The following is a 14,964-nucleotide window of genomic DNA, read 5'->3' as shown; positions in this document are numbered from 1 at the left end:
TCGGCTTAACTGTGCTATTCGGCAGCTGCTGATCCCCCAATCTAATACACCAAGGCACTGGTGGCAAACCAGTGCCACTGGTTTGGTTTTCATCCACTGGTTTGCACTGTGGCAAACAACTGGATGTAGCCAGTAACAGGTCACCAGAGCTGTCAAACTGCAAGACAAGAAATGGAGAGTGTACCACATAACTAAATCAAATAAACAAATAATGTACTGCTGTATAATCACAAACAATTTTGCCAAGTCAAAACCTGATGACGGAGTAAAAAATGCTCACCTTCAACCGAGCTAACTGACTATCTAGATGCAGAGATGAAGTCACAATAATGTGACTGAAAACAACTCGATCAACACATATGAAATGATAAGCTTTGTTTTCGTACTTTACATCTCCATTAACCCTCACCATTTTTCACTTCACCTTCCCTCTTGCCTTATAATGATACCCTTTGCCACTGTTCCTCAGTCACGGAGATAAGGGTCCAGAATGGATCTAAACCATCTTCTCTTTCATGGCATATGCAAGGGTTGTTATTAACTGATTATCCTCAAGGAATTTCCAGCACAATCCTGCAACCAAGAAGCTAAGATCCATGAACGTAGTGAGAAACCTTGAGGGAAGGAGCCCACTGCTGAAGCATGAAGCCCAATGCTGAAACATGAACTGAATCAAAGCCCAGATGTGAACTCTGATTTATCAGTCAATTAGGTCACAACACAAGAGACAAACCCTTATCAACACATCACATGAACACACTGTACATGAAACTACATTTTCTAAGGGTAATAACAAGTATTAACTGAACATGGTCTCCAGCCTGTCAAAAACCATCACAGTTAATAGTCAGGACATATGACTTGAGCTTGGCCTTGAGTTTAGTGTTGGCTTGAGTGGTGCCATCCAGTGGCAGTCAGCGGAGACAGCCAGTTGGCCAACTAGCATGTGTCACGGCACTACCTGACTCTCTTGCGATAATAAGTAGGGCCCGAAAATACTTTCCTGTTTATTGATTATATTTTCTGTGGTCAATTCAGGCTGGCTGGAACTCTTCTCTAGTACCTGGTTGATACCTGGTTGATGGGGTTCTGGGAGTTCTTCTACTCCCCAAGCCCGGCCCGAGGCCAGGCTTGACTTGTGAGAGTTTGGTCCACTAGGCTGTTGCTTGGAGCGGCCCGCAGGGTCACATACCCACCACAGCCCGGTTGGTCCGGCACTCCTTGGAGGAATAAATCTAGTTTCCTCTTGAAGATGTCCAAGGTTGTTCTGGCAATATTTCTTATGCTTGCTGGGAGGGTGTTGAACAACCGCGGATCTCTGATGTTTATACAGTGTTCTCTGATTGTGCCTATGGCACCCCTGCTCTTCACTGGTTCTATTCTGCATTTTCTTCCATATCGTTCACTCCAGTACGTTGTTATTTAACTGTGTAGATTTGGTACTTGGCCCTCCAGTATCTTCCAGGTGTATATTATTTGATATCTCTCTCGTTTTCTTTCTAGTGAGTACATTTGGAGGGCTTTGAGACGATCCCAATAATTTAGGTGCTTTATCTCGTCTATGCGTGCCGTATATGTTCTCTGTATTCCCTCTATTTCAGCAATCTCTCCTGCTCTGAAGGGGGTGAGTGAGTACTGAGCAGTACTCAAGACGGGACAACACAAGTGACTTGAAGAGTACAACCATTGTGATGGGATCCCTGGATTTGAAAGTTCTCGTAATCCATCCTATCATTTTTCTGGCTGTCGCAATATTTGCTTGGTTATGCTCCTTAAACGTTAGGTCGTCAGACATTATTATTCCCAAATCCTTTACATGCTGTTTTCCTACTATGGGTACATTTGATTGTGTTTTGTACTCTGTATTATGTTTAAGGTCCTCATTTTTACCGTACCTGAGTACCTGGAATTTATCACTGTTAAACATGTTATTTTCTGATGCCCAGTCGAAAACTTTATTAATGTCAGCTTGAAGGTTTTCAATGTCTTCAGCCGAGATAATTTTCATACTGATTTTTGTGTCATCTGCAAAGGATGATACAAAGCTGTGACTTGTATTTTTCTCTATATCTGATATAAGAATAAGGAAAAACAGCGGTGCAAGGACTGTACCCTAAGGTACAGAGCTTTTAACTGCACTTGGACTAGATTTTATATGGTTGACCGTTACTTGCCGAGTCCTGTTTGACAGAAAACTGAGTATCCAGCGTCCTACTTTACCGGTTATTCCCATTGACTTCATTTTGTGTGCTATCACGCCATGGTCACATTTATCGAAAGCCTTTGCGAAGTCCGTGTATATCACATCAGCATTCTGTTTTTCTTCTAATGCCTCGGTGACTTTGTCGTAGTGCTCAAGTAGCTGTGAGAGGCACGATCTTCCTGCTCGAAATCCATGTTGGCCTGGGTTGTGAAGGTCATTGCTCTCCATGAAATTGGTGACCTGACTCCTAATCACTCTCTCAAATACTTTTATGATGTGCGATGTTAGTGCAACTGGTCTATAATTCTTTGCCAATGCTTTGCTCCCTCCCTTGTGTAGAGGCGCTATGTCTGCTACTTTAAGTGCACCTGGTATCTCCCCCATGTCCAAGCTCTTCCTCCACACTATACTGAATGCCTGTGCTACCGGCGCTTTGCATTTCTTTATAAATATTGAATTCCATGAGTCTGGACCTGGGGCCGAGTGCATGGGCATGTTTTCAATTTCTCTTTCAAAATTTAGTGCGCTCGTGTTGATATCAGTTATATTTACAGGGGTTTGAATATCCCGCATAAAGAAATTGTCTGGATCTTCCACTTTCATGTTGTTTATTGGAGTGCTAAACATGTCCTCATACGGCTTTTTAAGGATTTCACTAATTTCTCACCTCCCTAGCATCAGTAAGATCTGGCAGAAATGTTTTGAAAATACAGTGGTACCTCGGAATGCGAGTGTCCCTGTATGCGAGTTTTTCGGAAGACGAGCAGGATTTCCTCCAAAAATATGTCTCGGAAGGCGAGGGTTACCTCGGGACGCGAGTTTGTTGATACGCGTACAGGCCGATCTAGCACGTGGTGGTTCGGCGATCGTCGCCCCTCTGCCCCGCCGCCCCTCAGTTTACCATTGTCTCGCGCTCAGTGACTACCCCCACATCAATTCTTCTCGTGGATTTTCAGTGTTTTGTTGGATTTTTGGTGATTTGTCTATACAATTTGTTATTATATATCTCACCATGAGTCCCAAGAAAGCCAGTGGTAAGGATAAAGGCCAGAAAGCTCATGTGAGGATGATAATAGAGGAGAAACAAGAGATCATTCGGAAGCATGAGAACGGTACACGTGTTGTTGAACTTTGTAGGCAGTACAACAAAGCCACATCAACAATATGCACTATACTTAAGAAGAAAAATGAGATTATGGGTGCTAAAGTGGCAAAAGGAGTAAGAACAATAACGAAACAAAGACCACAAATACTTGAAGAAGTGGAAAAGTTGTTATTAATTTGGATACACGACAAGGAGTTAAGGGGTGATAGTGTTTCGGAGGCCATTATTTGTGAGAAAGCCAGGGTGTTGCACGAAGACCTTCTAAAGAATACCCCTGCAACGAGTGATGCAGATACGAAAGAGTTTAAGGCAAGCAGGGGCTGGTTTGAAAAATTTAGAAAGAGAAGTGGTATCCATAGTGTTACAAGGCATGGGGAGGCAGCCAGCTCAGACAAACCAGCCGCTGGACGATTTATTGACGAATTTAAAGAGTTTGCAGAGGCTGAGGGATACCTACCGCAACAAGAGTTTAATTGTGACGAAACAGGACTGTTTTGGAAAAGAATGCCTAAGAGGACATACATTACCAAGGAGGAAAAATCCTTGCCTGGACACAAGCCTATGAAAGATAGGTTTACGCTTGTGCTGTGTTCAAATGCGAGTGGCGATTTGAAAATTAAACCCTTGCTAGTGTATCATTCTGAAAATCCAAGGGTTTTCAAACAGTATAAAGTGCAGAAAACCCATGTGTGTGTGATGTGGAAGTCTAATAAAAAAGCAAGGGTGACTAGGCTTATTTTTTCGGAGTGGGTGAATGAAGTGTTGTGCCCTGCCATAGAAAAATATCTGCAGGAGAAACATTTGCCACTCAAAGCCGTGCTTCTCCTCGACAATGCTCCTGCTCATCCTCCAGGCTTGGAAGATGATTTGTTGCCCAGATACAATAAATTCCTCACAGTTAAATTCCTTCCTCCTAACACCACTCCTCTAATTCAGCCTATGGACCAGAAAATCATAGCGAATTTTAAGAAACTTTATGAAAGGGCACTTTTCCAGAAATGTTTTGAAGTGACTGAAGCCACAAACCTCACCCTCAAAGAGTTTTGGAGACAGCATTTTAACATTTGTAGTGCTTTAAAACTCGTTGACAAAGCCTGGCAAGAAGTGACTCAAAGAACCCTGATCTCTGGCTGGAGAAAATTGTGGCCTGAATGTGTGAGAGAACTAGACTTTGAGGGGTTTGAGCCTATAAATGATGCACCTATTGTTGAGGAAATTGTTAGTCTAGGCCAGCAAATGGGCTTAGAATTGGATGGTGATGATGTGGAGGAGTTGGTGGAAGAACACAACGAAGAACTGACCACCGAAGAACTCCTAGCCCTTCAACAGGAACAGCAAGCCAACGCAGCAGCGGATGATTCTGCAATGGAGGAGGAGGTGGCAGCAGCAGCAGCGAATGTCCCTTCTGCAGTAATTAAGGTGTGTCAGATGTGGGAAGAGATTCAAACAATTGTTGAAAAGACTCACCCAGAGAAAGCTGTAGTAGGCCGTTGTCTTAATCTTTTCAATGACAATGTGATGCCTTACTACAGAGAGAGCTTGCGAAGAAGGGAAAAGCAAGCTTCCATGGACAGATTTGTGGCGAGGAAATCGAGCAGTGAGCCTCAACCAGGACCTAGTGGCACTCAGATAAAACGTCCCAGGGAGAGCACACCAGAAAGGTCCTCACTGCCTGATGTGATAATGGAAGGGGACTCCCCTTCCAAACAGTACTGTAACTCCTCTCCTCCTCACCATCTTCCATACGCCTACAGCACTCGACAGCAAGGTAAGTAATAACTGGAACATAGTTTTGTAGGTTTATTTAGATGAATTAGGTATAAAAATTTAGTTTGATGTGGGTTTTTTGGGGTAGTCAGGAACGGATTAATTCATTTCCCTTTATTTCTTATGGGGAAATTAGCTTCGGAATGCGAGTTTTCGGAATACGAGGCGTCTCCAGGAACCAATTAAACTCTTAAACTGAGGTATGCCTATACAATATCTCTGCTACACCACAGTGGATGTCAACCTAAGCTAGTTATCACAAACCTGTCTAATAGTATATTCAGTGATCTTGCCTTTCTTTCAGGAGCATCTAAAAAGGATAGCACAGAATAAAGGAGAGAATTATGCTCAGAATAAGACACAATAACGGGGCTGAAAATGACAGAAAATGACTACAACTCATATACTGTACATTAAAGACAGAAACAGTAAAGTAACGATGCTTTGGTCCATCCTGGACCCTAACCAAGTCATTTAAGGTTAGAGAAACAAAAAACCTGTTCAGAAGATAAAAAAAATTCAGTTAATTAAGTTTATATTAATAGTTCTCTTTTTTTTTTTCCAACCGATACATTTATTAAAGTGGTTCCATATACTTTTATGTTTTCATTTTACCAGAGGGCACCAGACTGCTTGGTACCTGCTTGATGGGGTTCTGGGAGTTCTTCTACTGCCTAAGCCCGGCCTCAGGCCTGGCTTGACTTGTGAGAGTTTGGTCCACCAGACTGTTGCTTGGAGCAGCCCGCAGGCCCACATACCCACCACAGCCCAGCTGATCCGGAACTTCTCTTAGAAAACAGTCCAGTTTTCTCTTGAAGATGTCCAATGTTGTTCCGGCAATATTTTTTATAGTCGCTGGGAGGACGTTTAACAACCGCGGACCTCTGATGTTTATACAGTGTTCTCTGATTGTGCCTATGGCACCTCTGCTCTTCACTGGTTCAATCCTGCATTTTCTTCCATATCGTTCACTCCAGTACATTGTTATTTTACTGTGTAGATTTGGGACCTGGCCCTCCAGTATTTTCCATGTGTATATTATTTGCTATTTCTCTCGTCTCCTTTATAGAGAGTACATTTGGAGAGCTTTGAGACGGTCCCAATAATTTAAGTGTTTTATCTTGTCTATGCGTGCCATGTATGTTCTCTGTATTCCCTCTATTTCAGCAATCTCTCCTGCTCTGAAGGAAGAACCGAGTACTGAGCAGCACTCGAGACAGGACAACACAAGTGACTTGAAGAGTACAACCATTGTGATGGGATCCCTGGACATGAAAGTTCTCGTAATCCATCCTATCATTTTTCTGGCTGACGCAATATTTGCTTGGTTGTGCTCCCTAAACGTTAGATCGTCGGACATCATTATTCCCAAATCCTTGAGATGCTGTTTTCCTAATATGGGCAGATTCGATTGTGTTTTGTACCCTGTATTATGTTTCAGATCCTCATTTTGTCCGTACTTGAGTACCTGAAATTTGTCACTGTTAAACATCATGTTATTTTCTGCTGCCCAATCGAAAACTTTGTTGATATCTGCTTGTAATTTTTCAATGTCTTCAGCCGAGGTAATTTTCATGCTGATTTTTGTGTCATCTGCAAAGGATGACACAAAGCTGTGACGTGTATTTTTGTCTATATCTGACAGACTGAGCAATCTCACACATAACAAAATACACATCAACACTAATTTTGTGTTGGGGACAGTAAGCCTGTACTTAGGCCTATATCGAGGTTCCTCGAGGCCAGCTACTGACCTTCACCAGAATGCAAACCATCTTCCGGGTAACAAATTTACTGCCAGGTGAACAGAGGAATCAAGGTGAAAGGAAACATGTCAAACTGTTTCTGTTGCACCCAGGGACTGAACTTGGGTCCCTTGGTTGTGAGCCAAGGATGAAGACAGGTGTGGGATAACCCCCTCTTCTCTCTACCCCCCAACAAATAAGTAGGCAATTACACACAGAAATCACAATAGCGTGATGCATCAAATGAACAAATCCACAAGAGCCGTGACGAGGATTCGACCACGTCGTAGCTCAGTCGATAAAGGCAGCGTCTGGGGATGATCTCAAACGTAGATTCGAAGCCTCGTCACGGCCCTTGTGGATTTGTTCATAAGTAGGCAATGCTTGCTATCCAGTTACAATTTTCCTTTTATATAAATCAACATCTTTTCAACTTACACTACAGTATAATATAAAATTATAACCACCAATACCTCATGAAAGGCACACACTTACCCGTTTTATCTTCACTTCCGCCAGTACCATTTTTGAACGTGAATGTTATCGACACATCTCTTGGTTCTGGGTTGTGATTTTCTATGTTCCATACAAATACACCAACAGGTAAACAAGAATCCTGAAATAATAAATATGTATGTTTTGAGTTTGGCTAACTCTTCATATAATTAACCCGCTAATGACTATAAGTACGGTACTGCACTCTACTATATACCCGCTAATGACTATAAGTACAGTACTGCACTCTACTATATCAAGCTGCACATGACTAAAAATCGTTAAGTCAAATAGGAAAAAATTGCACATGGTGATTGCAGCAGTGTAAGGGTTAACAATTAAACTATTCACATCCATCCAAAATCCTTAAAACCATCTTGTCTGCAACTATAAAGTAACAATGAAGCCATCTGTAAGCTACAAGTTTTTGTGTGGCAACAACACCTCTTTACTCCAACCACAACTCTAATGCTTTATACAACTCACTGACAAAGCTTCTAAATCTACATTATACATTATATAATTATAATGTTCATGCATTATGCTTGTTACAGTATTATGCCCATTTTTTTAGTTTTGTGTAATCTAAATAAATAAAAAAATATTTAAGAATAAAGCTTTTAAATTTGATTAAGATTTGTAATTGATTTACAATGCACTAATCTTAACATTTTGTTAGTCAGTATACAGTTTCAGCAATAAGCAATTGTTAAAAATTCTTGATATCTAAAGTTTAGTGCTTACCTCCAACTCAATCTCTATATCTATAACAGAAAATGTATTTCTGTCTGTGTCTGTGTCTGTCAAAAGTAGGAGGCCAGATGCTTGGGGCTAAACTTACCCAACTTCGCAGGGGAAATGGTCTGGGGTACGGGATGAACATAGGTTAGGGGGGGGGGCCTGACAGCTGAGTGGACAGCCCTTTAGATTCGTAGTCCTGAGGTTCCGGGTTCGATCCCCGGTGGAGGCGGAAATAAATGGGCAGAGTTTTTTCACCCTGATGCCCCTGTTCACCTAGCAGTAAATAGGTAACTGGGAGTTAGACAGCTGCTAGAGGCTGCTTCCTGGTGGTGTGTAACAAAAAGGAGGCCTGGTCGAGGACCGGGCCGCGGGGACGCTAAACCCCGAAATCATCTCAAGATAACCTAGGGTCCATCTCGGTTAAATGCTTTATGGAATATTTGTATTTATAGTGACCCCAAATGTGATTGTCATCGGGTCACGTATGAATATTGGGTGTGCTCTTCCTGGAGCTTTTAATGATCATAAAAATATACTGCATTTCCTTACATACCCAAAGAGTTGTTTCCATGCTTTTAATAATACATTTTCTGAAAGAAGGGGAAGAGGTGGAGAGGGAGAGGGGACATAAGGGGTGAAAGAATGGGGGATAAAAATTGGGAGGACAAGAGGAAGGAACAAGGGGAGAGGTACAAGGGGGGGGGGGGGGGAAAGGGAAGATGGGGTGAAGTGTGGGGAAGAGGGGAAATGGTGAAAAGGGGGGAGGGAAGAGACCCAGGTGCTGCCAGGTACCCTTTCCATGTGCATATCTATAGAAATGGAAGTCTGTCTGTCCAAGGTCAGAGGCCAGACAGAGGAAGTTCAGACCAGTGGGTGCTTCTTCAGACCAGAGGGTGCTTCTTCAGACCAGAGGGTGCTTCTTCAGGCCAGTGGGTGCTTCTTCAGGCCAGTGGGTGCTTCTTCAGACCAGTGGGTGCTTCTTCAGACCAGTGGGTGCTTCTTCAGGCCAGTGGGTGCTTCTTCAGACCAGTGGGTGCTTCTTCAGGCCAGCGGGTGCTTGTTCAGACCAGTGGGTGCTTGTTCAGACCAGTGGGTGCTTCTTCAGACCAGTGGGTGCTTGTTCAGACCAGTGGGTGCTTCTTCAGGCCAGTGGGTGCTTCTTCAGGCCAGTGGGTGCTTCTTCAGGCCAGTGGGTGCTTCTTCAGGCCAGTGGGTGCTTCTTCAGACCAGTGGGTGCTTGTTCAGACCAGTGGGTGCTTCTTCAGGCCAGTGGGTGCTTCTTCAGGCCAGTGGGTGCTTCTTCAGGCCAGTGGGTGCTTCTTCAGGCCAGTGGGTGCTTCTTCAGGCCAGTGGGTGCTTCTTCAGGCCAGTGGGTGCTTCTTCAGGCCAGTGGGTGCTTCTTCAGGCCAGTGGGTGCTTCTTCAGGCCAGTGGGTGCTTCTTCAGGCCAGTGGGTGCTTCTTCAGGCCAGTGGGTGCTTCTTCAGGCCAGTGGGTGCTTCTTCAGACCAGTGGGTGCTTCTTCAGGCCAGTGGGTGCTTCTTCAGGCCAGTGGGTGCTTCTTCAGGCCAGTGGGTGCTTCTTCAGGCCAGTGGGTGCTTCTTCAGGCCAGTGGGTGCTTCTTCAGGCCAGTGGGTGCTTCTTCAGGCCAGTGGGTGCTTCTTCAGGCCAGTGGGTGCTTCTTCAGGCCAGTGGGTGCTTCTTCAGGCCAGTGGGTGCTTCTTCAGGCCAGTGGGTGCTTCTTCAGGCCAGTGGGTGCTTCTTCAGACCAGTGGGTGCTTCTTCAGACCAGTGGGTGCTTCTTCAGACCAGTGGGTGCTTCTTCAGACCAGTGGGTGCTTCTTCAGGCCAGTGGGTGCTTCTTCAGGCCAGTGGGTGCTTCTTCAGGCCAGTGGGTGCTTCTTCAGGCCAGTGGGTGCTTCTTCAGACCAGTGGGTGCTTCTTCAGACCAGTGGGTGCTTCTTCAGACCAGTGGGTGCTTCTTCAGACCAGTGGGTGCTTCTTCAGACCAGTGGGTGCTTCTTCAGACCAGTGGGTGCTTCTTCAGACCAGTGGGTGCTTCTTCAGACCAGTGGGTGCTTGTTCAGACCAGTGGGTGCTTCTTCAGGCCAGTGGGTGCTTCTTCAGGCCAGTGGGTGCTTCTTCAGGCCAGTGGGTGCTTCTTCAGGCCAGTGGGTGCTTCTTCAGGCCAGTGGGTGCTTCTTCAGGCCAGTGGGTGCTTCTTCAGGCCAGTGGGTGCTTCTTCAGGCCAGTGGGTGCTTCTTCAGGCCAGTGGGTGCTTCTTCAGACCAGTGGGTGCTTCTTCAGACCAGTGGGTGCTTCTTCAGACCAGTGGGTGCTTCTTCAGGCCAGTGGGTGCTTCTTCAGGCCAGTGGGTGCTTCTTCAGGCCAGTGGGTGCTTCTTCAGGCCAGTGGGTGCTTCTTCAGGCCAGTGGGTGCTTCTTCAGACCAGTGGGTGCTTCTTCAGACCAGTGGGTGCTTCTTCAGACCAGTGGGTGCTTCTTCAGGCCAGTGGGTGCTTCTTCAGGCCAGTGGGTGCTTCTTCAGACCAGTGGGTGCTTCTTCAGGCCAGTGGGTGCTTCTTCAGACCAGTGGGTGCTTCTTCAGACCAGTGGGTGCTTCTTCAGACCAGTGGGTGCTTGTTCAGACCAGTGGGTGCTTCTTCAGACCAGTGGGTGCTTGTTCAGACCAGTGGGTGCTTGTTCAGACCAGTGGGTGCTTGTTCAGACCAGTGGGTGCTTCTTCAGACCAGTGGGTGCTTGTTCAGACCAGTGGGTGCTTCTTCAGACCAGTGGGTGCTTGTTCAGACCAGTGGGTGCTTGTTCAGACCAGTGGGTGCTTGTTCAGACCAGTGGGTGCTTGTTCAGACCAGTGGGTGCTTGTTCAGACCAGTGGGTGCTTGTTCAGACCAGTGGGTGCTTGTTCAGACCAGTGGGTGCTTGTTCAGACCAGTGGGTGCTTGTTCAGACCAGTGGGTGCTTGTTCAGACCAGTGGGTGCTTGTTCAGACCAGTGGGTGCTTGTTCAGACCAGTGGGTGCTTGTTCAGACCAGTGGATGCTTGTTTATACAAGCACCAGACACCAAATCTTTAGACAAATTTTATAAAAAAAATCTTATTTGCTATATTTCTTAAATAATTTGTGTATGTTATAGCTTATTTCTCCTAAGTATTAAGTGTTACCCCATTAAACTTAAAATAGTTACCAGAATTATTTTAATTTATGCCTAAAATGCCTTGTACATAGTGGCTTTATTGCTTTGTTATATCCGTACCTAGTAATTAACCATTAACATGTTTATGTGTGTTTTATAAATACAATTATCATCATCACCCTATCCCACTACAGTCAAATGATCAGCTCACTCAATGAAATACTATGCATAAATAAATAACAACAATGCAAATACTACATTAACAATTATGATTAAGTGACCATAACACCAGAAAACCAAGACAGTATTAACCTTATAATTGTGAGGTATAACGGGCGAGATCTGACGACAGATCAATCTGATACCCTGCTCTTTAATATTGTAGACTGTCCACGACCGGGGATAGAGACCACAGTAGAGGCCATCGGCACCACTGAAGCCCCAGTCCCAAGACCCCAATCCTTTTCTGGATTTACTGAAAAGTAATACAAATATTAGCAACAATATACTGTATCTCAATATACTGTACTACAGTACATTTTTTTTTAAGGAGAGTGAGCCACTTTGAGGACTAGCACTCAAGGAAATTACAAACATATCATTTATATTTTAGGGCAGAAAACGAGTGTATCCAATGCTTCTATTCTTTAAGGTATTGGAAATAATTTAAAGTGATACACAAAATGGCTACATGCAAGACAGTCATTAAAATTATGTTAAGCAAGTTATAAACAAGACAATTCTTACACAATATAAGAATGCCTAATCAATTCAGCTTAAAACAATACTGCATATTAATTCGTAAACATTCATGAAAAATTAGCTACAGAACCACGTCTCAAATCATGAGTAAGTGTAATTTTAATATTTAAAATGCAATAACATAGCCTATGAGTTTTTTTGTTATTTTTTTTTTTTTTGGGGGGGGGGGGGGAGTTTATAACTCACCTATGTGTTGATAATACTTTCTGATACAGCGTGTTTCCTTTAGGATCGCGAATTGTCACAATGAACTGATTGGCCATCACTGTGTGGTATTCATAAATGCCAGGCACCATTTGATATCGACAAAATTCTCCACGGAACCCACGACCAATTGTACCCGAGCCAATGCCACCCAACGGAACTCCTAAAATAAATTATACAGTTAAGATACAATACTTCATTTGAGAAATGTAAATTTAGGAAAAGGTACCTATAATACACTGTATGTAGAGTGATGTCTCGCATTAAGAGATTAACTGATTCTATTGGAGTTGTGTAATCTGAACTGTCACTTGATGACATACCAAAGTTCTGTCCCAAGAAAGAATGGAATACAGCTGGGTATTTAACTCGAGTGACGAACGGCTCCAGTTACGAGCATTTCGAGTAACGAGCAAGTCACTCGCAGAACATTTGTCTCGACTGACAAGTTTTCGCTCGATTAACGAGCGTTCCCGCAGGTTCTCGGACACGTTCAACGACAGTTTTGTTGTTGTTTCACAAGACGAGTTTTCCACATGATGAGCTCGGTGCCGGAATGGATTAAACTCGTTAATCGAGACGCCACTGTACTGTATTAGCCAACAACTTTTTGAGTTGAATATCACTTTGTCATGAGATTAAGAGTGTAGTGTGATCAGAAGGGACAACAGCATCCCTCATTGTCACACCCCTTTGGAGGGTTAAATGAGCAAAATTTAAATGGACATGTATGCTATATGGGCTATTATGTATTATTATGTATACCTGTGTATTAGGTATTTATAAGCTTTAATTGCAAATTCATTTATTAGATAAATTATATAAACACTATGCATTTCATATTCCCTTACCTCCTGTTATGCATATTCATTCACAATTTTATGCAACCGATATTCACCACAGGCGGTGAAAACCAGTGGCTAAAGGCCTAAACATTTATCCGAGTTTACTTTAGGGCTCCCATCTCCAGTGGCCTTGATGATGACATGAAGCTGGAGGCTTGTCAAAGGTCCCCTCAATATTCCTAAGAATCTTTTCCAACTGAAGGACTGTGCAGTATTGGAATTTATGGCTTCAGTGGGCAGGGAATTCCATGGGTTTATTACTCTATGGGTGAAAAGGAATATTTTGTTTTCTATCCTACATTGTGATTTGTTGAGCTTGAAGCTGTTGCCCCTTGTGCAAGTTACACTCGACATTTTAAAGAAGTGATCTGGTTTAATATCTACCAATTTGCTCAATATTTTAAGTCTCAATGAAATCAGCCATCTCGTGTTTGGTTTGCGGTGCTTTTAGTCCCTAGGTCCTCGATCATTTGTGTTACGAGAGCTGACATAAGGTCTAATTGCAATGTAGGTATTTATTATTTTCATAAAGTCACTAATCATGCACTGCATTTCTGGCAACAAATTGGATTATACTAATGATAGGATTGTACCTTTATGTAGTGTACAGTCTACTCCATTAACATCTCCAGTTGCTTCTCTTCCTGGAACATCACAGTATCCATCTATATTTGTCGGTATCTTGTGTACACATACATGCCTGCACTGACCAGCTGGTGGTTTAGTGAATACAGCTCAAGCTTATCATGTCTCTTCTTTTTATGCACCTTTAATGAACGGATTTACTCTTGAAGATTTCTATACGTTTTGCCCACATCCCCTCTTTGTGCCGTGTGTTCTGCCGACTTACAGCGCATCTTGAACTCACTCCCTAATTAATTAAAAACTGTCCAACCTATGCCTCAATCAAAAGTAAAACCAAAATGTACCTAATTTCATCCCTATAGTTTCCTACCTTGTGCTTCAAACTCACACTGTATCTTGTACTACCCACTTTCCCAATATTAGTACTTAAGACATACATCTTCCTTCACCAGTGTTATCACCTCTGTCAGTTTATATTTTAGTTATACGTTGATATCGAATTTTGTCACAATGTACCTCTTCATCTTACCTGATATCTTTAATCATGGACCAGCACCAAAATACTATGCGTGTTAGTGACTTTGCAAGAATGTAAAGATACCAATATTAAGTACTCTCACAAACCCATTCTAACTTCTTGTAAACAAAACACTAAAAAATAAACAAACAAAATAAACAAATAAAGAAAACTAACCAACAAATAAAATCCCTTTCTAATATCTTGTCTACAGTATTCTTTGTTGTTTATAGTTCAAGTGTGCCTGGTCCTACCTGTGGCTGGATTAGCTCGATTTGCCCAAAATGTTGTGCGTATTAGTGGCTTTATCTGTACTTGCTCTATCTAGAAATCCAATATTATGTTTGTAACTCATTTTGAATGTATGTACTTTTACCTTAATAAACATTATTATTATTATTATTATTTCTAATGAAATATTCAGCATCCACCATTGTAATAATTCATCCCATTATTTCTTCTCATTATTCTATCATTTTAGTTAAGACCACAACTCCGCTTAGCACTGCATGCCACATTTAAACAAGAAATATCTGGTATACTGTACTGTACTCATAACCTTACTTTATTATTTAATACTCTACTGCAGAACATAAATTGTTTAAATAATGAGAGTTCATCTCTGAAGCAAATTCAGATTACAATATTACTTTTATAACAAAATATTTAAAATATGCAAGTTTAGTGTTTCACTCACCATACATTTGTTTTCCATGCATCATACAGATACAGTCAATCCATGGCTTCCTCCCTCTTGCTCTTGTGTATATGTACCACACCAGATACCTGAGAGACAAATATAAACACCAATGTTAAATTACAACATTATTTCTAAAAGTATAC

At 42.7% G+C, this 14,964-nt stretch overlaps 1 protein-coding gene across 2 annotated transcripts in view; it reads right to left on the bottom strand.

Annotated features, from left to right (window-relative positions):
- LOC123760250 (non-lysosomal glucosylceramidase) overlaps positions 1-14,964 on the bottom strand; it is a 60,620-nt gene that overhangs the window by 33,615 nt on the left and 12,041 nt on the right. For both annotated transcript variants that reach the window (XM_069338415.1, XM_045745746.2), the window contains exons 2-5: positions 14,819-14,907; positions 12,157-12,337; positions 11,521-11,683; positions 7,316-7,436 (exon numbers count right to left, since the gene is read on the bottom strand). In XM_069338415.1, coding sequence (XP_069194516.1) covers positions 7,316-7,436; positions 11,521-11,683; positions 12,157-12,337; positions 14,819-14,843 — 490 coding nt within the window. In that variant the 5' untranslated portion in view covers positions 14,844-14,907. The remainder of the gene's footprint in view (positions 1-7,315; positions 7,437-11,520; positions 11,684-12,156; positions 12,338-14,818; positions 14,908-14,964) is intronic.

The sequence above is a fragment of the Procambarus clarkii genome, chromosome 39, assembly GCF_040958095.1.
Source record: "Procambarus clarkii isolate CNS0578487 chromosome 39, FALCON_Pclarkii_2.0, whole genome shotgun sequence".
In the NCBI taxonomy this organism is placed as follows: Eukaryota; Metazoa; Arthropoda; class Malacostraca; order Decapoda; family Cambaridae; genus Procambarus; species Procambarus clarkii.
This window is presented reverse-complemented; position numbering and strand designations above follow the sequence as displayed.